Here is a 25,210-nt window from a genome sequence, read left to right as displayed (position 1 = left end):
TAACTCTCATCTCTGTATTTTATTGGTCGTTTTATCTAACGTCTACTTTCTAGGGGATTGGGGATAGGGGATAAACATCGATTAAACGATCGATCATCGTAGCGTCAATTAGCGAAACATTTGGCGATGGTTGGCCGTAAGAAAAATGACAAATTCCTTAGCTTTTTGAAAGCTATCCGTTTAATGTTAACGTTTGAAGATAACAGATGATAAACGTGGTAAGTTCGTTCGTGTAGAATTCTGCTATTCTAATATTATCCGATATTTAAGGGGAGTATAAATAGTACATAATAGACATAATTGAAAAGAAGGACGTGTCAAATATGAGAAGAATGAGAATTTTAGAAACAGTTGATAAATTCGCGTGAATCGAGAACCAAAGATATTTCCATAAAATATTAAAGATACTTCTGATATTACAATCGATATGTTTGAAATATTCAGAACGTTAGAAGTACAAATTTAGTGCGGAAGTCTAACGAAAATGTTTCCTTATTCGATGGCAAGAAAAATCCAATTATACAGACAACGCGTATCTTAATTTCTTCGGATAAATAATCATATTCTGCTCTAGTCGAAACATTCCAGTTAATTCAACAAATTCCAGTTAATCTCGTAGAATTTGAGTTCCTAGTTTCGCACTTTCGTATTACAGTCGGACAACATTGACATTGGTCGAGGTCGTTTCGAGAATGACTGGCGCCTCGAGACTCTGACAGTTACTATAGATTCTCGTGCGCTTCCCTCTCGTAAATGCATCGATTTCTGATTGAAGCACGTATTTGTCTTGCAGCATAGATCCGAGCTCTCAGCCACCAGGACAGCAAATTCCCATAGGCAACACGCGATCGTTGCCCGACCTGGTCCACTTCCCGTCGGATCAAGAGGATCACTCGAGCAGTACACCATTCAGCAACGTAAGTTCGTCCAATTACGTGTCCTTCACGCGGCTCAGTTTCTTCTTAAACCTTACGAGGCTGCACATTCCTAAATCACATTTTATTACAGTCGTATCTTCCTTCGTTATTTTATTTACTTATTTATTTTATTTTATCGTGTTCATTAGAAAGGGGAATTTCCGTCTTTGGTATTCGTCGGTCTAATCTCTTAAGCTGATTCGTCGTACGCCACCGCTGAAAGATATGCGGCCGCTTGTCTCTATCCGATAAAATTAAATTCAGTTAGAAAATTGCAAACAAGAAGACCAAGTACGGTCTTATACTTTATTAGAGAATTTTAATATGAAATTTATTTTTAAAGGATAACTTGCGATGAAAGAACTGTCATTTGTAAGTGTCAAACGTTACGGAGCAATTTTATTATTTTAGAAGCTCATTGTCTTCGATTCCATTTCCTTTGGACAAAGCCCTTTCAAATTAATACAGAGAAATTAATTCTATCGGTAAAATGAAGGACTCGTTCAAATTCCCACGAATCGTGCGAATCCACCGATCGCGTTAATTTGAATATATCATTGATAAGGTTTTGAATAAAGAAGAATATCTATATATAATTGATTGCATAAGATATAAACTATTGCTTTTAATAGTTCGTCTGGTATTAATATTTATCGTCACACATATTTCACGTGTTATCTATACAAATCGATCGAAGCGTTCATATATTTGCCAGTGGTTGGGTACAGTGTACGGTTCAAACGTCCCCTTTTCTTCATATTTATTTCGGATATACTACAAGATCATGTAATTTTATGTGACTTTGACCCTTTAGCACCGAGTCTCCTTCGTACTATAGCCGAAACTTTCTTTCTTTATCTAGTTATCTAAATTCTATTGGGTTGGCAACTAAGTGATTGCGGATTTTGTCAATAACACCTAATGACAAAATCCGCAATCACTTAGTTGCCAATCCAATAGTAACAGAAGCACGTTTTTTCCAGCTCCTGGCGAAGGAGAAATAACGCATTATAAATCGATACCACTTTGATCGAAAATAAATACATTTATCGTTTAGTTTTTTGATAACCCGTTCAACTATGATTCGAATATACGTAACATCAAAGGTAAAAAGGATAAAGAAATCGCTCCGAATCTTCTAAATTCGTCCGAACGAATTATCCCTTGAGCCATTAGTTTCTGCAAATAGTATTTGCACAACTATCAGCTTGAGAGGCTAGTCTCTCTAATCCAAGACACGACTTTTCCTCGATAAAACTGTAAAACGAAGAAACCGATGCTCCGTTCGGATTAGCCAACTTACTAATTGCAATTAACTAGCGAGTTAACTAATCGAGTTTCTATTCTCCTTCTCGTTAGTCAGATCATTTGACGCGAGATAAGTCGACTAATCCGGACGAGGCATGACAAATTTAAATAACAGGTGGTATCCAGTTCGAAATTCATCGTATCGCCATGTCGTATCAACTTCGTGCAAAAATGCGTCCGCGGAAACGGTGTACGTGTCGATATCGGAATAATCGCGCGCGATTACGATATATACATCTTTTTTTGTCCTATTTTCAACGCGTTCTCAACCCGTTTGACCGCGTCTACTTTTATTTTGTTCGCCTTTCTTTCTCTCTTATATATCCACTACAGACCGTGTCATATCAGGTAGCGTCGCGTGACGTTCGAGTAACATAAAAGGCTTAGGTAGCGTTTCCTTGGAAGAAAGGAATCCGTTTTGAAATGGTGGTACTGCTGGTGTATTCCAGAGTCGTCAAACGAGCAGTCCCACAAATCTGTCGCCGACCAGCTTACCCCAAGCTGGGAGGCTATCCTTTTCGCAGGATCAGACCAGCGCCCAAGTAAATATCCTCGCGATCCTGTACGGTACACAGTATCGGGTTCTTAGAGAATGTTGCTGCACCTGCCAACTCTATAGTCGACAGCGCTGTGTCTTTCTCCACCGTTCACTTTGATCGATCAGAGTACTGTTCTCTATTCCCGTAACTTTGATTGAGAAATTCGCTTTGGATCGATCAGACTCGATATTACAAACGCCGTAAATATTTGACTTCGGGTTTGAAACATAGAGAAAGACGCGGTCTCATCGACTATGCGTGTATAGTATATTAGGTACTTGCCGATGAAATAGCCGAATTTTTCACAAGATTTTTTTTAGATATTTATAGCTTTTTGAAAAATATCTGATTTCTAGCGATAATGATGAACTGTAAAGGAAGGCAGATGATTTTATATATAAAGGGGACAGCTTTGGAAATTATTTACTGTCACTTGGATTTCCATTTAGAGCTTCTTGAATGTGGAATTTAGAACGAGTCTATATTCGTAGCGGTTTGGAAGAATGTGGTTGACCGACTGTAATTCACAATTCCAAATATCACAAGTTAGTAGGTCAGATGTAAAAATTAGATGCGAACGTATAAATTTAATGTGACTAATTCTAAGTTTAATGTCCGTCATTCCTGATTAATCTTTATTCGGAAAATATTAGTAAATAGTAATTTTAGTCGTTAAATATCGAATCAGACGTGGCAATCGTGAAATCGGCCATTTCATATGCAACAACCTAAAAGAGAGATGCCTGGTCTCTATAAAGCTAGTTAGTAGGAATCAGAACGTAACGGCTGGTATTTGCCATGCGTAGTGTTGCATGGAAAAAAGATGTTCTGTGCTTTTCTGTGCTTCGATAACCATCGCTGTGTTACGAGTACAACGTCACAGAGCTTTCGGGTAAACAGCAGCGTATCGTCGTTATCTTAAAATGAAACGTAATGGCGCGAAGTTCGAACGCTCGTTCCGTACGACTCGACGAGAAAGAACGAAATCGACGATTGCATTAGCGATTTCGTTTTTCCACGCAGGCTTATCGCTACCGACGGTTATGAAACACTTAGATCGCCAGCTAAAGTGTTTTACTTTGTACGTAACTACTATGGCATGCCGCTCTCCAGTCGCGTACAATTTCGATAGAGTGCCATTATCGTTCTCCGATGGAGCAATCACGGGCACGGTTTGTTAATCGTTATCTAGATTAGTCGTAGCCTGGCTGAATATCGATTTTATCCTACATCCTGGTCGTAAAACGTTAATGCACCGTGGCGAAAGAAGCGTAACGCCGATCGTTGCGTCGCGAGTTTCGCTACGAGTAAGTTCTCTCGCGAGACACGCGTACCTCGTTCTTCTAATTGCGCTACGAAATTACGAAGATATAATTTTATAATATAAATATCTTTTCCCTTTAATCCGGCGATCGTGTAGTTTGCTACAAAATGGTCAACATTTTTTCAATTGCCACTACTCTCTTGTATTATTGCTTCGAGTGAATCATAAGCGTTCGATGCATGCCCTCTTTTTCATTTAAAACGAACGATTCGATCAACGTTAAGGATAAACGGTTTGGCGCGATATATAAAAAAAAAAAATGATTGAATTTGGTTTCGAATCGTTTGAGCGAATTAGTACCAGCCTCCTGTACGCTTAGCGGCCACCTTTAATTTCATTTTATTTTTATTTTGCCTTTGTTGTAGTGTTTGTTTGTGTTTGTTATTTTGCAGAACCATTTATCAGTGCCTGTTAACTCTAGGTTCCTTCACACGTGTAAGGTTAGTAGCAATTTTTTTTGTTCTTGCGCTTACGACAACGCCGCGCGTTTCACTACAATTCTCCTTCCATTCTTCGACTCGTTCTCCCCCATTTTCTTTCTTTCTTTCGTTTTTAATATCGTCCCGCTTCTTGATAGTATCCGTAGCTTGCGAAACAGAGGCAATAGTCGTACCGCACACGTAAAATACAGCGAAAAGTCACGGATAGTCGAACCTCGGACACGAATTCGGTGATCTCGTAACACCGTGTGTCAACGTTGCAAAGTAGAAAAATTTTGGCTAAAAGTAGAAGTTTCGTGGAATCGTTGACACGCGATCGGGAATTAGCTCGTGTGTTTTTTCCAGACGAAAATACGCGGATAGAATTTCATCGATGAATTTCTCACTGAGATCGTCGGAGGCGTAAACGTTCGATCGGAAATTTTTCCACCGCGTAAATGGAAAATGTTTGTCGTTTAGTTTCGAACTCGTTTCCATGGTCCGTCTCTTAGCTACGGGGGAGGTTATTTCGCCCTGGCACGATGGTTAGAAGTTCCATATCGGAGCTGGAGAACTTTGCCAGCTAAATGAATCCGATATCTTTGTGAATCTTGTTTGCATTCGCGAGGGCTCCGAGTAAAAGAGGAACTTTTATCGGTCGAGTCACTCGACCGGATAGACGTTAATTGTCCGCTTAAGAAGAAAAAGCTCGGCCGTCGCGGATGAATAACGTTTACCTGATAAAGCTCGCTGGTTCGTAATTAAATTGGAAATTGAAGAAAACGTCCGCCCCTCGGGCGATCTCGGCCTTTTCGGTTTCGTGTAAATACAATGGAACCTTTAGTATCCGAAGAGGAAAATTGCAATGAAAATGACGACGAAGCCTTCTCAATCCGAAGTATTATCGCACTGGAGACCTTAGACACAACTGAATTCAACGCAGATCAACGCTATTAAAAATCTTACGATTTGATTTATCAGCAGAACAGAAGATATACGATCTGCAAATATAGTTAACTAAATATTACATTTATATATTGCATATTATCCTTCGTAATTATCCGTGTATTATGCTTTCTGAAATATCCAGTGCCTACAAATAACATTGGCGTACCATTGGGCTCGTTCCAGTATTTATATATCAACTAATTAGGCCCAAGTATCTTAAATTTACGTATCGTATCGTTTAATAGAATTTTCGTATAATTATGAGAATTTGATATTATGAAAATGAAAAGATTTATTGAAGAGCGAGGATGTATGTAGAACAATGTACAACTGTAGAATAATAATTACGGAGAAAACTAATTACAAGACCGTTCTATCATCTGGAAATTCCTTCAGCCGAACGATCACGTATCTCCCTATTAATTCGGATAATGGAGGTTTTACCGTACCACGAAAAGAGACGAGCACCGCGGTCGTCGGTAAACCGCGTTTCCCGTGACTTTGAACGTTCGCAATCGGCATAGAAATCGATCGCGCGAGCCTCGCATAGCTACCGCTACTAACCGTTCAGACTGAGGCTAGGCGAAGGAAAAAAAGAAACCGCCGACCGATCGTTAATAGCAGTGCCTATGAAACAGGGTGTGGCGCTAGAAAACAGCACAAGTACTTCGCAACAGGATCTTCAGAGTTATTCGCAACAACCGGTGCCTCAGCCACCGACGGCGACGTCCCACAGTCCAACTGGTCACTACATTTATCAGCAACCGCACAGTCCTGTGCCACCGCAAAGTCCAGTTAGTATATCACGCCTATATCCGCGTTCATTTCTCCTTTCCTCTGTCCGATTCATCAAACATTTTTCCCCTACGAGGATCCCGTTCGCAAGCTTCCAGCTTATGAAACCTCTTGCCTCTTCCAGGCAAAAAACGATCGGATGGTAGCTTGAAATTCTTTCGCAGTCGAAAGGCCGGGCGCGTCGTTCTTCTTTATTTTTCTTTTTTTTTTTTTGTTTATTTCCAAGTATCCTGTCGGAGCGAATGATTTAGACGGCCACGAAGGTTAATTGGTTTTTAGTCGCGTATTTTGCCAAGGGCAGAGGAAGACGGAGTATACGACGCGTGACAAAAAAAAAGAGAATTTGTTGATATAATGGTTCTTCTTGTGGCTGTTCATAGAAGTCGTCGCAGACACAACAACCGCAGCTCAACTCCTTAGGCTCGTACAGATCCTCGCAGCAGGTGAATAGGCCGTCGCCTCAATCGTCACCAGGACTAACGATTCAAGTAAGTATTTTTATAATAAGTATTTACAGACCAACGATGGAAAAATAAATAACGATTAAATAGCGGAAATATAATTTTGCGAAGATTCGATATTCCTTTTAGTTATTATTTTATAGTTACGAGCGCGTTATATACAATGTACGATAGGTAAAAGGTAAAAGGTACATAGAATTCGATCGAATAATAAAAGAAGTAATAATCGAATAATAAAAATAACAAGAATGTAAATAACTGGCGTAATCTGTGATCGATCGCAGGGCAGCCCGTTGAGTTACAGTAATAATCCATCGGCGCCTCCTAGTCCCACGGGTCATCCAGGTCCACCGAACTTAACGTCAGAGAACATCGACCAAAACAATTACTTCCTGAACCAGGCACAGGCAGCGGCGCTTCAACAGGACTTCGAGCAGTTCACGATGGTTAGTAAAAGGAGTCCGTCCTTATCGTGGAGTATCGCGGTTGCGTATTCAGCCACCGTCTCGTGTTCTCTTCCTTTCGCAACGATCCAACGCGATACCTCAGGTTTAAATCTTTCAGACAATTTCACGTTGTCTTGGTGAGAAAGTATCTTTGGAAACGACTCGACGAATCGTCCCGATCGTTCGTTCGATTTTACCGGATTCGAAGCGTCGCTCAAGGGATCTTCGAATATCTGCCTTATTACCAAGAGTGGCGCTATCGACATCACGTTGCGTTTCGGCCATGAACAACGGCTTCGCCGTTATTGTTTTATTGCTCGTAACGCGGAAGCTAAATCGATAGCACTGCGGTTGAGACATTTTATTTAACATCGCACGGCAGTGGAGCACGCATGCTTCACGTTCGACTCGTGCTACTTTCCATTATAATTGATTTTAATTTATAATTGTAGCGAAAACGATGATTGTCAAATTTTTTTTACTTTTTCTTTCTTCCTTTTTTTTTCTTTTTTTTTTAAAGATAGTAGCGTCTTTTGGTAGTCGGAATCTAGATTATGATAAATGATCGACAGTGGCTGATAAAAGTATTTCGGCGCTTAAGAGACACTTACGTATGTAATTGCTGCCTAAAACATTTTGAAATACGATCAGCACCGTATCAGAGACACGATCGTTACGATCGTATTGCTAAAGTTTGAAACCAATCTGAAAATGTATATAGAAATTAAAAGCTACAAGTGTTATATGTATTCGTAAAAGATTTCTACGAGTGCTCAAACACTTTTGTAAGCTACTGTCTACGTCCTAATTTATGGTCAAACGAAAATTACACGGTTCTACGGAAATAACTCACGGTTTCACGCCTTCGTTGTTTAATCAGGTACCTTCTACGATATAATTGCGGATACGCTTATAGTAATCGCGCAATACGAGCAACATTTTCTTTAAAAAGATTCAAATGTATCGATCAGGGACTAAAGACATGCAGAAGTATTCTTTCGACAAAGAAAAAAGAAAGAAAGGATAAACACGGACAAGGATACACGAGTCTCTTATTACGAGTGTAAGCCAGTCAATTATTTCTCGTCCAAAAAACTTCATCCCGTGTTGCGTCGCTTTTCCGCTTTCCTTTGGTCGCTGGTTTTCCGTACGAGGCGTATTGTTTCGATCGAAAAATTCCTGGCGCACCAAAGTACATCTTATCCATCGAATAATTCTTTCACGGAAACTTCTGACGATTCGTTCGAGAGACGCGCAACTTTGCATCTCTGTAACGTAGATCACGCGGACTCGACAACAACTACGTTTTAATTGGATCGTAATTGTCTGTTTGTGCATACGGAAGGGAGTGGTAAGTACGCGAACAGTTATCGTTTCGTTTGCGTAAGATTTTGGGAATGCCGCTGAGTATGTATGATTTTCGACGATCCTTTACGTAGAAGCGATCCATGTAGACGCCACCTACGGTCTCGATCTGCATGATACGCAACGTCTTGTCGACGTCTCCGTCGACACTTTTCTCTTTATTTGTCGAGCGCGTGTCTGATTGCGATGAATTTTAGGCTCGCTCGTGATGAACGCAATTTCAATATATTCTTGGCGCTTAATTGCTCCTATGATTTACTGCGTTACGGCTCTCATTCTTTCTGAATGCGTTTGTTTTTCTGTGTTGCATTTAGGTAGTTGGCCATTTGTTGTATATTCGTGTATCGCGTCGAACGAGCGTTAAGTCTTTGCCTATCATAATTTGATACAGAATTAAGCCTAACGCTTATAGATATAATTTGATGTAAAGAACATGCCGATCGTTTCTAATCTTCATCATATAGGAATAAATAGAAAAGTATAATAATTAGCAATATGATAAAAGCAAGAACGATGATGCTGGTTAAACATGGAACGTCGTAAATAATCGACTGTTGTTATAAATAATAAACTGTTTGTTCGTCTCAAAAATAGCCCTTACGGTATCTCGAAAATTCATTTGATATAAATGGACTTTTGCATACCTCGTCCGAAAAAGTAAAGGCAAGTTTTTTCATTATTAAAATACAGCCACATAATTTTCATTTTTTTCCTTCCACCCTATTAAGTATACGCTATTATTAGCATTGTGGCGTATTATTGAATGGTATGAAATCATGGTGCGAGACAAAAATAGACAACAAATGGATACCGGCCTCTTCATTGCCCGAAGATCACGATTTCCCCTCGATCGTGGCTCATGGATATCCGTGCATAATTTTTCACCGTGTTCCTCCACGATGGCTGACCTTCACAAACCTAGACGATATGAATTATTCCACGTGCACGTGTTACCACGAATTTCTCCGTCACTCACGCTTTTGGTATGCCGCTCGTTTTGGTCGGGCGTTCCGGCGATTAAAAAGGTCGGAAATTATGCGAGTTAATAATCCATGAGCCGCCTGTGTCGTTGTCGCGTGCATTGTTAATCATCGCTCGTATCGACGAGCGATTAACGATCTCTCTGTTACAAGTACGGTTCGCTTTGCTCGCTTCGAATTCTTCGTCGTTGGGATTCTTCCACGGTTTGGCAAATTCGCGCAAACTGGAAGAACTATGTCGGCCCAAAAGCTTGAAATTACTTTCCACTTGGTTTTCTGCATGCGTCTGTAACTTTCCTTTGCCGCGAACCAGCGTTTTCGTTGCCGTTCGTAGCCAAGTGCATAATTTTTCATTGCGCCCGATCGATAGACGCAGCGATTCTGCGGTGCATCCTTTCGAACACGCGCTTCTTTTTTTTCCAACGACTGCACCAGCTCGTACTGGAGAGACACGATCTCTTTTCCCACCTTTAACCCTCGCATTCCTGCGGCCGGGTTACTGGATATCCGACGAATTTAAGGTGTGATAACTCGTATAGTGACAAAATTGTTTGTATCAGTTACGAAATGAAACAATTATCCTAGCAAGAGATCGATGAACAATGCACTACACGAGCCTCACGGAAGAGAAATTGATCGACTACGTTTCTAGTTTTTATCTAAACATATACATGAATATTTACGTGATTAGTGGACTGCGGATATTCATGCGTTTGTATACAGAATACATACGATATGCAAATACAAAATATCTAAAGTAAATTATTCGCTGGAATATTCAGTTCTTACTTGGGATCTGTTTCTTTCTGATCTCGGTTATGTTTGGGAAAAATCCGCGGTCTAACGATCTATGTTTGAGTCTGTCGGAGAACGAAAGAACTTTTTTATCGATTAGAAACGCGAATCGTTAGACTTTGCACATTCATGTATTACACCTTGATATTTACTTCTTCTATTTAGAGCATCATCGCAATCCTGTTATTCGATGCTTTATCGCCAATAATTTTTCTGTTATTTATTCGAAAATATCAGATACACGAGTATGTATAAATCATATGCGAGAAGCAATAATTTGTTCAAAATAGGAACATGATACACATATTAGCGATCTTTCAGCGCGAATCTCAATGAACCCGGCCACCGCCAGCCTCCACAGTTTACATTTCGATGGTTAATTCTTCACCCTCGCATAAGAAAGAAAAAGAACAGAAAATACTTCCCTTTTTTAACTGCCTCGTTCTGCGAATACGATTGAAATGTTAAGCCTTGATGTTTATCTGTTGCCCGCATCCGTCAGGATTGGCCGAAATTCGCGCAGCAGCTCATGGAACTTGGTTGCACCTGGAACCCGCAGATAGAGGTGAAATAACGCCCTTGACAAACTATATGAACTTGATCCTTTTCTCACAACCCCTCGACACGACGAGCTTCCACTTTCTTCTCGCAACTTTCGCGTTCTACGTGCCGTCACCCGTTCTCCTACTTCGTTATCTTTCTTCTTTTTTCTTTCTTTTTTTTTCTTCTTCTTCTTTTCAAGAAGCGAACGATTAATCGATGTCTACGGTCGCGTTAAAAGAAACTCACGGTGTTATCACGATGTGGTCGTTGGCGCGATAATTGACCGTTCTGGGGGCAAAGAAACGCACCAGGCGGTACTACGATTTAATAAGAATCGATCGTTGGAGCGTTTACGTTCCTATACTTCCGCTTTATCTGGCGACCTTGTCGTTGAACGCCGCCATAGCACCGGGTCCCGTGATAAAATTTACAAAACGACGTCGTGATGGTTTACCGCGCGCTTTACGATGGATATACCGAGGTTCTAAAAGACGAATAAGACGTAGCAACGTGAAACTTCCTCGGTTCGACTCGCGTGGCGCACGAGGTCCATTCGCTCGACCCGCGATACCCCGACGAAGTCGCCGCGATATCAGGATGGTAATTTTATTACGTAAGTTTCGTATGTTCGCTCTAACGTAAGTCGTTCTGATGCACCGTAACGTTCGGCGAAGGAAAAATCGAACGCCAATTTCTATGAACGAACGAAATCAGCAAAAGAAAAGAGAAGAAGGAAACGAACAAATTGCAGCATTTTTTCGCGAATGGTTTCGAACGTTCCGTTACCTCTGAAAGAATATCCGTCGGAATTTTCATCGGAGAGTGATTGAAAAGCTGGTAAAGTCATTACAACGAATACAGGCTAGAAACGGAGGAACGGTAACGACCAATTCCACTAAAGAATGAACGTATCCACGTGGCGAATAAAAGCGCTTACGATTCGATCCGCCGATACGCATTTCGTTTCTTCGTTTTTCTCTTGCGTTTTCTTGCTCCCGCGTCCTTCCTTCTCTCAGCCTGTCCTCGTCGTTCGGCCGCACCCTACCCTTCTTCTTCGCTTCGTCCTCGCATGGAATCACCCTCGAGCTGATCGACTGCGGCAAGAACGCAGTACATGCCGATGTAATTAATACACGACGATCGAGCGGATCTAGCGTCCACGGATCAGCTCTTCCGCTTCCATCCTCCCGTTATTTCTTTCTCTCTGTCTCTGTCTCTCTCTTTCTCTTTCTTCCGATCCCTCTGTTCGATTCACCGGAAGAATTTACATCGACGATATATCGTAGCGTTACGAACATAGAGATTCACTCGTTTTTATTTTATGTTTTTCGCTTCAGATGGACACGCCCGTGCCGACCAACATGATTGGAACGTATATCGGTTCGCCGAATCACACCACGAATTACACACAGGTGAGCAAGATCCTTCAACATCGCCGAACTGGCGAATTGTTCAAAGATCGTAAATTCCACGCGTTTCTTCTTCGGCAACGCGTTTATTCACGTTCGCATGAGAACCTCGTCGAGTTCGAACCGCGTTAATTGATTTAGTAGAGTACCGACGTGTCTCGCAGGTAAACGAACAGACGCTGCGAGAATCCGTTAAACTATAATTGACGTGCTCGCTGTACCGAGTGGATTTAATGGTAAAATAGTAGGATTTCGAATGCTCGACGGAGTACAATTCGGTTTGGCATTGATTTGCAGAACGACACGATGAATGTGGGAGGTGAGTTGGGCAGCGCAGATGCCGGGTACTTCAGCACGAGTCCCCAAATGCCGTATCAACCTAACACAACGACCACTACTAGCAACAACAGCACCACCACTCAGCAACTCACGCCTCAGACACCGAACACCCCAACGATCATTCTCACTGGTGTGTTCTTGTAAAATTTTTACTTACGTCAAGAGATACGTGTTGCCTTTTTCTTCTGCTACCAACTTCCGTATCAACCGAGATTGTTCGCTCATTTTCGATTTAATAAATTTCTTAAATATGTTCTTAACACTTTACCGATCGATCGGCTTTTTGTCGCCGACAATCTTTCTCATTATTCGAGCAGTAATTTGTTATTTAGTACTAAGATACCTTGCTCAGTTGTGTCGGTTGCGCTACTTTGTAAGCTCCCACAGTTTTATACCAATTTAAAAAACTTACCGTTCGCGATGAACGAAAAGAATGGCATTGGAGAATCTAAATCGAAACAGAGCCGGCGCCAGGGAGAAACTGCGCCCCAGCTGCCGGTCCGACGTGCGTACGCTGTTGAACCGCAAGCGGTCGGTAAAGTGTTAAATGAAGTAAAAGGATACGGTAAAAGTCGTTGCCGATATACGTATGATAATTCGCGAAAATTGCAGAGAACGTACTTAACAGGTACTTTTCTCTACAGTTTCGCAGTAATAAAATACGATGTATCGGTTAAACGTTATCGAAATACTAAATATTAAAATTAAAATCTATCGAAGACCTGAACGATTCTTCTTTCGCAGACTTCTCCGGGGCAGACGACCTTACAAATCCGGAATTCGTAAAAGATCTCGGAACGGCGATGATGAGCGACTTCGACTCAGATCTTTTTCCATCGGACGACGCTTTAAGACAGGGTCTCGATCCCATCGACATGGATGGTCTACAAATGCTCACCGACCCGACGATGGTTATATCCGATCCCAGCGCCGAAGCCCATTTTAGGCGGGATCGACTTTAAGGCGAGACATTTTACTCATTTTCGATTATGCGCTGACTATATTACGTAGGAAATTTTATCTGTCCTGGTGTCGCGATTTATTCTTGGGACACTTTGACAAATGGGACGAGTCTTGTTCGCGGCCGTCGATGCGCTTCCAACGGGAAATCGTCTTTCTACGAACGGAGCAATCGCTACCACCGCCATATCTTCGTCATCGACGTCGAGAAAAAGGAAAACGAGAACATCGTAAATCGATTAAAAGTAATCGGTAGGAACGCGATCAACGAATTAATTGTGCGATTCGTTCGATCTTTCTCCGTCGAAAATGCTGTAATATCGAAGACGAAAGCAACGAGAAATTACGATCGTACGTCACGAAGGCGAACAATCGACCAGAAAACGTGTTCGCGTTGGAATCGACCAAGCGACACTGATGTCCCGTTCGTGATAAACCGTTAATTGAGGATTAAGTAATACAAATCTTTATTAATCCTTTTTTTATTTTATACTACTTTGTACATTGTATCATGTATGATCTCTAAGAAGCACAAAACAAAATGTCTACTGATTTATACATGCTTTTATCATATACGATCCTAGTAAGGTAAAAAAGAAAGATACTACTGTTTAGGTGAAAATTAACGTTTAGCGAAAATGATAAAAGAAAAAAGAAAAATAAGAAAAAAAAAAAATACAGAATATGGGTTGGTTATGCTCCTCATCGACGTACGGGGAGTACTTAACGGGGAAGAAGCTATCAAGCATGTGAAACGCATAAAGACATAGACAGTGGGGAGAGGAGGGAGACACCCCTCGGTGATATCTCGCCGAAAACGATCGAGCATTTGAACACTTTACTCTCTATCCTTTCCTTCGTTGCGCACTCGCGCTCGATTCAGCGTTCACCTACATTTCGAATTTCCTTTCCTGAACCGCTAACCGTTCGAATTCGAACGTAGCGAGTTCAATTCGATTCTATATCATTTTCTTCGTTCGCAGTGTCGCTTCACGCGGTAGACGTTAAACGAAGAGAAAAGTAAAAGTAATTACTAGAAAAGAATGGAAATGAAAAAGAAGAGAAGAGAAGAGAAGAGAAGAGAAGAGAAGCAAAGAGAGAAACGAACAAAAGGTAGGAAGAAGGAAATAAAACCGCAGAGACGAGTGTACCTTCGGCGGTCGTCAATTGTTTTCTGAAAGTAATACGCTGTACTTTGTATACACGTAAAATATTTAAATTGGATGCCAGCGGCCGCGCTTGTCGCGTTAGACTTATTCCACTACTATAATAATTGAGAAAATAAAAAATATAAAACGACGCTTATATCTGTATACAGTGTACGTAGTGATAATCGACCTTTTTCGAGCGTCATTCGCTCTTTGATTATATAAGCGAGCAAGAGGAACGACCGAACGAAAACGAAAAGCTTAGACTACGACATACTGGAAAGTGTTAACAGGACTATCCGCAAACTATTCGAATCACTCAGATGTTTTGTACCTTAGAATTTTATTCAACCACGCATTATATCGTATAATTGTATATTGTTAAACATTCGTCGTACGTGTTAAATAACGATAAAAATGTAAAAGAAGAGAGCGAAGATGAAAACGAACACTTCACAGCGACCGCTTCATAGCCGCTTCAAGTACAAAAAGGCGGAGCGCACGGTAAAGACATTGGCTGTAGCGGAGGCCGCGTTCGCACCTATCGAATCGATTCGTACGCCCGCGACGCTACGACCATACTGGAAATCGGTCGAGTAATTCGTTTATTCGAGGCGAACGGAGAGGTTGATCGGTCGAGACGGTCGCTCGAGCACGAACAAATGGCGCGTGATCGAAAGCCTGACACGTTTGTCGAAACTTTTTAATAGAGTTCTATTGAAATTGAATTTCGTAGAAAGTTACTCTAACGCTTGTTGACAATTGTCCAGAGTTTACGGCCGGCTTTATTTCCACGCAACGCTGCCGATCCACGCCGTGTCGCCGTTGTTTCAGGTTCTGTACCGGTTCTCGCTATACAGTCTCTGTGCTGTACCGAGTATACTGCCTGTTATCGTGCCTAAGCACAACATCCGATCGTTTCCAAGTTAATCAGCAACACGCGAAACTGGCGACAGGCTTGTGCATCGATCGGACGTGATATCCTCGTGAACAACATTACAAATCATTGAATGAATGATCGTGGTCGATTTCGAGCGATGATTAGTTATTAACGCAGATATCCTTAGTCTCGATATCATCGATTAATCTTCATCGTCTATCCTACGGTTCCGATAAATAACATATTTATTCGCACCTGTTCGCGTGACTCGTGTATTAACCGTAACTTGAAAATAACGTCGCGGAATAACGTAATTTATAGGGTCTTTGATGGATGAACTTGCGCTTCGCGAACGGATTCTTTAACATCGTAGAAATTAATCCAGATACGGCTGAATTCTTTTCGTAGCATCTTTTTAAATTAGTCACATTTTCTCTTCGTTTGTGGCTTAAATCGAATACGATGAATACATTTTTGTACTATTCTTGGCTACTTTTTATAAAATGGATTTACCCGTTCTAAACGTTTTCGGGTAATATTGTAAAAATCGCGAAATGTAATAAAACTATATTGCAATCACCGTTTTGCAAGCTTGATTGGCATATCTGAGTTGACCCTTGAAAACTATGATTATAAAAGAACGTCTGAAATGACTGGAATGGCTGAAATTGGTTTTTATTATCGTCACGCTCGATATCAAGCGAATATGTTCAACGCCGTAATTCAATATTATCTTCAATATTGAGTTAGCTATGTTACCGATAGTTAGAAATAACGTTGCTCGTCGCGTTACTATGAAACGATCATGTTGAAGCAATATACTCGAGGGATAAAATTTCACCCTTTTGGTAATAGTTTTCGAGGGTTGCGACCAAACAATGAGAATTTGTACCCTTGGAAATTTTGATAAAATTTTATTCAACGATAACGGAAAACCCGATTCGTAGGTTGAAAGAGCGTAGAAATTAAAAATTAGTATCGTAAACCTGTACGCAAGAGTTTCGTGCTTAGCAACGATTTTTGCCACGATCGTGGCAGAAAGTTCAAGGGCGACCAAAGGAATCAGCTTACACGAGTCGTAAAAACCTGTTGCAATTTGTAACCTGGTCCAGGTGAACGATGGATAAAGATAGAAAGAAAGGGAGGAGCTTCCCTTCGATTCGTTCACTTTTGCCACGAGAAAGTCTCGTTACCGCGAGACGGTGCCAAAGCGCGTAGATATTTGTCGCCCCGTTTTATAGATTGTAAGATCGTTCTGATCGATTGGCGGGAACGTACAACGTAAACGAGCAACGTAACGATCCCCGACCATCGTCCGAACACCTGTACAAACCACCCTAGATCCGAGTCAACCACGTCAATTTTGGTGCCGCTTAGGTCGAACGATCTAACGACGCGCACTCTTTTCCACCGTACGCGACTCTTTAGTTTTTCTAAATCGCGGTATCTAAAGCGAGCGATCAACGATTCGCGCGAGTTCCGCTTCGACTCGCCACAATGTCGTATTGTCAAATTGTCAACGCGATCGCAATAAACAGCTCGTTATCGATAAGATCAAGGTCCGATACCGAAAGGTCGAGGGATGTGCGCCGATATAAGAAAGAAAGCGAACGTAACGGATACATTTGGTGGAATTGTTGCGGTGTGCGTCGAGTCCTGAAGGATGTCGTACCGTACTCGAAGAGATCAACGAATTCACGTAACAAAATCTCCTCGGTATCGGGAAATTCGCGAACGACCGGCGACTCGGCTCACGCTGAATCTTATTTCGTTGAGAATTTCCATAGTCTATGAATCTAGATAGTTAGACAAATACAGCGATCGAATAAGAATTTCCGGTTTCGAGGAGCAGTTAACGCTCGACGACGCGAGGAATTATTTTGTTTGTCGATATTTAACAGAGACCTGCGTGATATTTCAGGGCATTCTCTCTTTTCCTCCTTTGCTTTAACCCTTCTTCTCCACATTCTTCTCTCAACGTACATACGCGTACGAATGAAAAAGAAACGCGTAAAATATACCACGATCTGCACTCCTTGCTCTCTTTCTCCTTTTCCAACTGTTTCTCTTCCGCCCGCACATCACACACACATACACGAACACACACACACACACACCGCCCTCCTCCCCTCTCTCTCATAGACATACGTATACACGCACGCTGTTTCTGCGCTAAGAGAAAGAGAACGGTTTAAAAGCATGAACGCGTTGATTTATCGTCGTAAGAAACGGAGATCTGGTGTCTGCGTGACAAGCGCGCCGAAACTGAAACGAGGATACGTTTTCGTCGCGACCCGTACGTTTAAAAGGGTCGACAAGACGATGAGAAACGACAGGAGAGAAATGCACACAGCGGATGCAGGGAAACGTCTCGACCTCTGATCGATCGTCGCATCGAACGCGCGCATGCGAGGATTTTAAGAAAGAGAAACGGAAGGAAGGAAACATTGTAATATTTGTATATAGCCATGTTATCGTGGTAAAGAGAATTACCTATATTATTATAAATATTACGCATATATATACATATATACGTGTACGTATATGTTTATATATATACATACATATTATAATATATATGTGTATATATATAACGCATATTTAAGTCTGTAATGCCGTTACGTTGTTGTACCATAATTATTGTGAACACCATTTCTCAGACATCGATTTTTTTAAATAAAAAGAAAGTCTCAATATCGACATGCACTAAGTACCAAGCAGAGCATCCGTCGGAACAAAAACATCCACCGCACAGAACGATCCGGTTTCTTATCTTACAACAAGATTAGCCACGATATTTTCGCCTCGTCTCGTCTTCAACCGCGTCGCCTTCTTACGCTCACCTATTATAACGTTTTCACGCTCGGATTTTCACCATTTGCGCTCATCGTTTTAGTCCTTACTCGACTGCGGGCGTACCGCGAAATTATCACGCGCCCCACGCCGACCTTCCAGAACGCTTGCAACAAAAAGGAAGAAACGTCAATTTTCCTGGCTCGAGATTTATCAATTATATCGCGGAGATCAACGCGAACTTGACCGCGGTTTTTCGCCCCGCAACGAAACAGAATCGAGAAAGGACTGGATGAGGGCGCGGCGACTTTTGTAACGATCGGTGCCTGAAACGTTTCACCAACGAGCCTTTTTTGTCAGACTGATGTTCGTCTTTAATCTATCTAACTAACGATCGGCAGCGCGCTGTACACGCTCTCGCACCACCAATTCACGAAGTCAGTCTGCGACCAGAGACGCGACGAAGGAGGCTTGAGCGCGATGCGCGCTCGGTATCGCGTTTAAACTCGCGCGAACCAATCGTTTTTGGCGATGGAAAGTTAGCAACAATTTCTCTGCGATGCTCCATCAACCCTTTAACGGTGCAGCTCGAGAGAGATTCAGGCAAATCGTCAAATACAGCGCTGTGAATTAGACCGCAAAAAGGCGAATGTTGCGTTGATGCAACATTTTATTTACAATTTTTTTCTTTTTTTTTTTCATTAATTCGCATCGTTGAATTCTGTTTTTTAACGGAAGGGGACTTCATGGATTTATTTAGTATTTCTTTTTATTATCATCCCTTTTTTCACCTAGGTCTTATATTAGTTATAGAAAAATTCTGCCTTAAAACGTGGATGGTTTTTTACATTTCTGGTTTACTTGGTGGGCTTCTTTGAGACATTCGTTGTTTTAATATACCTGGATAAAACAATATGTAAATTGTCTTACATACTTCTCTCGAGTAGCAGTAACAAGTTTGGCGATAGGACAAACGAGGCTTTACAAATAAGTTTCATGAATCGCGGATCTTTTGGTTAACCAATTTTACATAGCACGACAAACTTGTAAAAGCGAAGCCTACAGCCTCTAATCTGTAACTGGTTAATTTAGTGATATTATTAGTTGGTAAATTATTATGCAAAATCTCGCAGAAAAAATCGAAAAAGGAGGTTTGAAGGAAAATTTCCTCGTTACACTGTCAAAGGGTTGATAGAATTTTAATTTTCAATCCTTTCTGCAAAGCCTATTTTCCAACAGTTCGCAGAGCCTACAATAGCAATTTCTCTGCGAAATACGAGACTAAAATATCAAAAAATCATTCGCGTGAATTTAATCGCGATCGATCGAGCGAACGCGGCCAAGAACGCGAAACGAGCGAATCGAGATCGAACTTCTCGCGAGCGAGAAACATTCGCAGTGAAATTTCGATCTCGATGATACTTTGCAGTACGTTTTCGAGTTGCTAGCTGAAAGAAAGCTCTGCGCATTCTAAATACGGCGGACGTCGGCGCGATGCACGCACGAAACGAAACGAAACGAAACGAAAAGAAAAGAAAGCGGAGAAAAGGGAAAAAAGAATAAAACGCATTGAAAGATTTCTCACACGACACCGTGGTCCTTCTGCCCGTCGATGTGTAAATAATTGTTTCATATTGTTGTAAAGTAGAACGGTGATAAGGAGAGATGGATGGTACAAGTAGGAGACGTCGGTACTCGCTTGCCGAAAGTTTAAAAGTCAAAAAGTCTCCCCCGTAATGTAAGCGCACAAAAAGAGGGTTAACGATCTATGTGTCTTCTTCGTGTTTAATCGTATCTTTGTTATTAAATCTTGAACGTCTTACGAATGTTTATCTGTGTATTTGCCTAGGCACCTGTCTTTCTTTCTCTCTTTTCCTTTAGTGCCGCCGCCCAACCACGTGGATCGTCCAGGTAATTGAAACATATATATATCTTTTTTCTCAATAAAAATCTCAATAAAAATCCGATATACGAATTTTGATTTTTATTGCTACATCTCGTCTACGACGCGCGTCGCTTGTCTCAAAGTGTTTTTCTTTATTATTTAGCAGAATTGCGCACGGAAGTCTGAACAGCATCGACTCGTTCTACTTAATCGGATCAAAGGTGCAACAAGGAGTGTACTTTGTTCATCGGTGGAGGTCACACGACGTGACTTCCGTTTTAAAAAATTACATGATACGGCACGAGAAGAATATTAGAAACGCATTGTATTCCAATGTATTCGAAATACCGAACTGTATCAACGACTGATTATATGCACCGACTACCAAAACCAATGTCTCTCTGTCAACCATTAATACTTAGTCTTCTTACTAAATTTCTTTGCCCTTGACAAGTCTTAAATAGACTTACGTGTACTCTACAAACGAACCTCTACAGCTAATTAATGTACCTATCGTTTGTTAATATTGTTTTCCATCGAATATCTTTCGATTAACATCGCTGTACGCGACGTCAATTGAATCGGCGTGAAATTTCGTATCCTTTTTTAATCTAGCGCTAGGTCTTCGAAGTTGGAGGTCTGAGGACTCGCTTGATCCTTTTAAATCTAGCTAACGCCATCCCTGGATCTCCATTCAAGCCGCCGAAAGCTTCCCCGTATTCCGTCGCCAGTGGTCCCATCTCTTCGTTACTACCCGTTAGCGACGCCACGGAATCCGATCTTTTTTCTAACAAAGAACCCCGTTCTGCTACCGCCTTTTCCTCTTCCGTCATCTTCGACGCGCTCGACTACCGACGGAACCATTCGTTTAATGACGCTCGTAGGAATTAACCTGTTAACCGGGAAGACGAGTTAACTCGCCGTTTGAACAATCTCATTATTTAAAGATTCCATTTCTTTTTTCCGAATTATAAATTACATCGCGTTCGTACAACAGCACTCGCTGTACGAGTTTTCCCTTTTGGAAAGACCAAGACTCGTGCCTATCGTCAATTTTTAATTTCGTAATTGTACAAAAGTTTAAAGAAGAACCCGGTCAACAAGTTAACGATGTATTACCGGATTAATTCCCTTCTTTCACCTTTGCATCAGCAAGTGCCCCTCGTAAGTTCGAGTCCAACGTGTAATCAGCCGGTAGACTCGCCTCCAGCTTGACGTTACGTTGTTCCGGGATCAACATAGAATTTTTAGATCTTCTTTTTCTCTTCTTCTTCCGATCGGTTCTCGTCAAAAACGCCTGTCGCGCGTGTTTCTTTGGTATCGTTTCCGACTGCATTATCGATCGCTTCTTCACCGTTCTCGGCCAAGACTTTTTACTCGAGCTCGAGTCACTAGCGTCTCGCGTCTTTTCCTGACCGCTGTCGTGTCTCTTTTTCCTCTTTATCGGCTGTTTCTCCGCGTTATCACGAATCCGAGACTTGCCAGAATTTCTATCCGCGACAGATCTCTTAGGCGAGTCATCTCCAGTCAGTGCAGCCTCCGGAGCCTGTTCTTCCTCGTCTTCTTCCAACTCGCGCAATTCGTCGAATCTCGCGTTATTCTCCTCGATCTCCTTAAGGCGCTGGTTCTCCTCGATCTCTCGTTTAATCTGCTCTTTGATCGAATCGATCTTTCGCTGGATCTGCTCCTCCACCCGTTTCTGATAATCTTCGTCTATCTGTTCCGCAGTCTCGGCTTCGTTCTTTGAATTCGCCAATTTCTCAGAATCATCCACGGCCGATGTTTCCGCCGCGTTCGCCACAACTTCCACTTTCGCCGCGTCTGCACTGCTGGCTACGTCGGCAATTTTCGACTCCTCGGCTTTCGACGTTTCTTTAATGCCAGTAGCATCGCCGACCAAGTCGTTGGCTGCCTTGCTGTTACCGGACAAATTACTTTCCCGCGTTTTCGCGTCTCCCGTAGCCTCTTCGCTTCCTTGAGCCAGAATTTTCCCAGTTTCGCCGCTTTCGATCGTTGGTTTTTGGTCGTTTGACGTCGATGGCTGCTTCGAACTATCCGTTTCGCGGTCGCAATTGATCTTCGACGCTTCATTCTCGTTCTTGTCAACCACGTTCCTTTTCGATTGATCGTTGGAATCCTTGTCGGTTTTAGTTACTCGAGCCTCGGCTACCTTGCTACCCTTGTCAGTAACGGTGTCTCGTTTTAAGGACGTCTCCGCGGTTTTTTGATCGCTAGACAGATCGCTAGACGTTGCAGAATTGTCTGCCTTCCCAGCAATCTCGGCGTTGTCCGTTTCTTTCGAATTTTCGTGGTCCCTCTTCACTCGAACGTCACCGTGCACCTTTCTTTTATCGGTTTCTTCGTCCGATGCATTATCTTCTAAGGCTACAGTGTCCTCTGCAGCTGCAAGAGCGTCGTCGTCCATCTCTTCGTAGTCCTCAGAGCCGGAAATTCCTCTTTTCACCACGTCTTTCGATTCGAAGTCATCGTACAAGTTAGATCTTTCTTCCTGATCGGTAAATCTCGCAGAATCTTCGTTTACACGGTCGTTGGCCTTGTACCTGAACGTTTTACACACAAGTTAACTTATATCACACGCTTTACGTATTATGCGATAACATCGCATGTATTTATCGTATCGGGTTGAGTAACAAGTTGGTTCGTCTTCGAAGAAAAGCGATTTCTATAACTTGCTACGCGACACCAATTTTCCGCCAAGGTTCTACTTTCTAAATTATATCGTGAAAAATATAAATTTCCGTTATAGTCCACGGTCTACCGGCAATCGTTCGTCCTACACGCGAAAATACCTGGTTTCTTTGTGTTTTGAACCAACTGCAGACTCGTCTTCAGCTTCGTCCGCGTACTCGGATTTTTCCTGATCAACAGGGGCCTCGTAATCTTTGTCTGGAAGCCTCGGAAGATCTCTGGAAGAGCGATCGATTCTCGAAGCACTTTTACCACCTTTGTTAGAAGTCGAACGTTTTTCCTCCTTCGCCGCTTCGTTCAAACTCTTCGTATTGCTCTTCTTAACCGCGTTGTCGCGTTTCACCCGTGCACGCTTCTCGGCGTCCTCCACCTGCGCAGCTTTGCCGCTCTCTTTAGCGTCGATGTTGCGTTTCGAATTAATCAGATCGTCTCTTTGTTCACCGGCTGACTGAAAAATTCGCTCGATCGAGGGATCTAACTTGCTGTTTTGGTTCTCGATTACGTAACCATTGGCTTGCGCGTTACTGAGAACAGAAGAGAAGCAACCACAACATGTCTAATGGAGATTGGACGTAAAGAAAGAATTTATGGCTGACGGTAGAATTCCATTTGTGTATAAACCTTCCAACCGTTCCATTTAATTGGAGCCCATAAGTAAATAAGTAATTATATTATATATTCTGATTATTTATATTTAATTGTTATATAATTTACTATATTATACATATATATATAAGTAAATCGATAGCTGTATAATAAAATATTGGTGGCTGAAGCTATAAAAGCTTGTGTCAATTTGCCAGAAGCTAGTTGTTGTTATTATTATTATTTTATTAGTTATTAGCTTCTGCTCGCTTGATTTACGCGATGAAATCATTCGTAGCATGATTCTCCGTTTATTTCGAGCGGCGTATCCTAAATTCACGTTCAGAGAAGCGAACTCGATCGGCGAGAGTTCCTTTCACCTAACGGTAAGTAAAAATTTCGTTGAAACGGATGCTGCGGTCCGTACGAACGAAATTCTACTGTATGAAATTGGAGGAACAGCAACGGATAATAAATTACAGACGGACGAAGAAGAAACGCGTAAGGCATACTTCGGTACCTGGATGCGTCTTTGAAAAACTCTGGATAGCAGTAAGAAACGAACGATTGAAGTATTATCGACAGGACGAGGATGCAGGCACAGTTTAGCTGGAATCGTTCGTACATGGCGTGGCAAAAGGAGCATCGTAGTGTAGATCTCTACGAATAACCGGACGTGCCAGCTACTTTCATATTTTGATCTCTACTGATTTTTAATGAAACGTATCGGACGACGTTGCCGCTGCGTGAATATGAAGCGGCATTCGATCGAGTTCGATCGAGAGGCTGCTTTTGTTACGATCGATGCCACGTAGTCATGGCAATAAATCACGTAATGATCGGTGAATCCTCGTTTTAACACTTTGACTGCCACGCCGAAATCCCATGTTTCCTTCAGGACGCCACGTCTCACGAGTATTCTTATTGTTCGAAGCGTATAATGGCAAAATAATAATAAATCGACGACGTAAGACGACATTCTTCTCCAATGGACCGTTTATCTCATTGGTGGTCATGGGTGACCATCGTGGCGCCTTGGTAACAGTCGATAGCGACGTATTATAACGAGGCATCGTCTATTTCAACAAACCATTCGCGTTCGTTATTTCGTCGTAAGCAGAACGTGCAGAATATACTGTTGAAACGTGTAAGAGATATTAGTAAACGGTATTTGCTCGTTCTATATGCAATAGCAAGGTATGTTCACGCTTCTAACTTCAATTGTACGATCATAAGGCAGCATTTACGATTATTTTCTAAGCTGTGTTTATGATAATATTCGTAGAATAGCCCTCAAAGATATGGATGCAAACACAGTGCACCGTTAGATGCAAGATTTGTTCTCATTTTTTCTTTTTTTTTTATTATTGATGTTCTAATAAAAGTGTCTAATCGTTCAATGGGGAACTTTTTATTTCAAAGTATCTTCTATTTACCGGTTATATTCAAAATGCCCTAGCTGTCAATTTTCGTTCAATTTTTACAATTGTAAGAAGTTGAAGCGCTCCGGTCAACGTAGCAGTCAAAGTGTCAGACGGTATCTTTACGTTCGATTGGAAAGTGTCGGCGAATTTCGAAATTTGATTTAGGCGTTGATGAAAAATCTTATTATTTACTTACTGTTATCGTACAATTATTATAACTGTCATCGTTTCAGCGAAA

At 41.7% G+C, this 25,210-nt stretch overlaps 2 protein-coding genes across 7 annotated transcripts in view; one reads left to right on the top strand and one right to left on the bottom strand.

Annotated features, from left to right (window-relative positions):
* Positions 1 to 20,195, top strand: part of LOC122576266 (CREB-regulated transcription coactivator 1-like) — a 64,539-nt gene extending 44,344 nt beyond the window's left edge. For 2 of the 6 annotated variants that reach the window (XM_043746318.1, XM_043746355.1), the window contains 10 exons: positions 794 to 917; positions 4,481 to 4,528; positions 6,094 to 6,249; positions 6,631 to 6,738; positions 6,996 to 7,157; positions 8,503 to 8,508; positions 10,800 to 10,862; positions 12,178 to 12,252; positions 12,547 to 12,718; positions 13,333 to 20,195. In XM_043746318.1, the coding sequence (XP_043602253.1) occupies positions 794 to 917; positions 4,481 to 4,528; positions 6,094 to 6,249; positions 6,631 to 6,738; positions 6,996 to 7,157; positions 8,503 to 8,508; positions 10,800 to 10,862; positions 12,178 to 12,252; positions 12,547 to 12,718; positions 13,333 to 13,550 (1,132 nt within the window). In that variant the 3' untranslated portion in view covers positions 13,551 to 20,195. The remainder of the gene's footprint in view (positions 1 to 793; positions 918 to 4,480; positions 4,529 to 6,093; positions 6,250 to 6,630; positions 6,739 to 6,995; positions 7,158 to 8,502; positions 8,509 to 10,799; positions 10,863 to 12,177; positions 12,253 to 12,546; positions 12,719 to 13,332) is intronic. The other 4 variants (XM_043746345.1, XM_043746327.1, XM_043746319.1 and 1 more) reach the window with 4 other exon arrangements.
* On the bottom strand, positions 16,726 to 24,810 carry LOC122576357 (eukaryotic translation initiation factor 5B-like). Its single transcript, XM_043746539.1, has 4 exons — positions 24,061 to 24,810; positions 23,065 to 23,487; positions 21,396 to 22,815; positions 16,726 to 21,102 (listed from the first exon to the last, which is right to left on the bottom strand). The coding sequence occupies exons 1-4, from the start codon at positions 24,192 to 24,194 to the stop codon at positions 20,872 to 20,874; spliced, it is 2,208 nt and encodes a 735-aa protein (XP_043602474.1). The 5' UTR covers positions 24,195 to 24,810; the 3' UTR covers positions 16,726 to 20,871.
* Positions 24,811 to 25,210: the final 400 nt, after the last annotated feature.

This window comes from Bombus pyrosoma, linkage group LG2 (assembly GCF_014825855.1).
Source record: "Bombus pyrosoma isolate SC7728 linkage group LG2, ASM1482585v1, whole genome shotgun sequence".
NCBI lineage: Eukaryota > Metazoa > Arthropoda > Insecta > Hymenoptera > Apidae > Bombus > Bombus pyrosoma.
This window is presented reverse-complemented; position numbering and strand designations above follow the sequence as displayed.

Coding starts and splice junctions, on each gene's coding strand:
- LOC122576357 (XM_043746539.1), bottom strand. CDS start 24,194: ATGCTCCTTTTGCCACGCCATGTACGAACGATTCCAGCTAAACTGTGC. Junction 23,488..24,060: donor AGACGCATCCAGGTACCGAA/GTATGCCTTACG, acceptor TTCTGTTCTCAG/TAACGCGCAAGCCAATGGTT. Junction 22,816..23,064: donor TCAAAACACAAAGAAACCAG/GTATTTTCGCGT, acceptor TAAAACGTTCAG/GTACAAGGCCAACGACCGTG.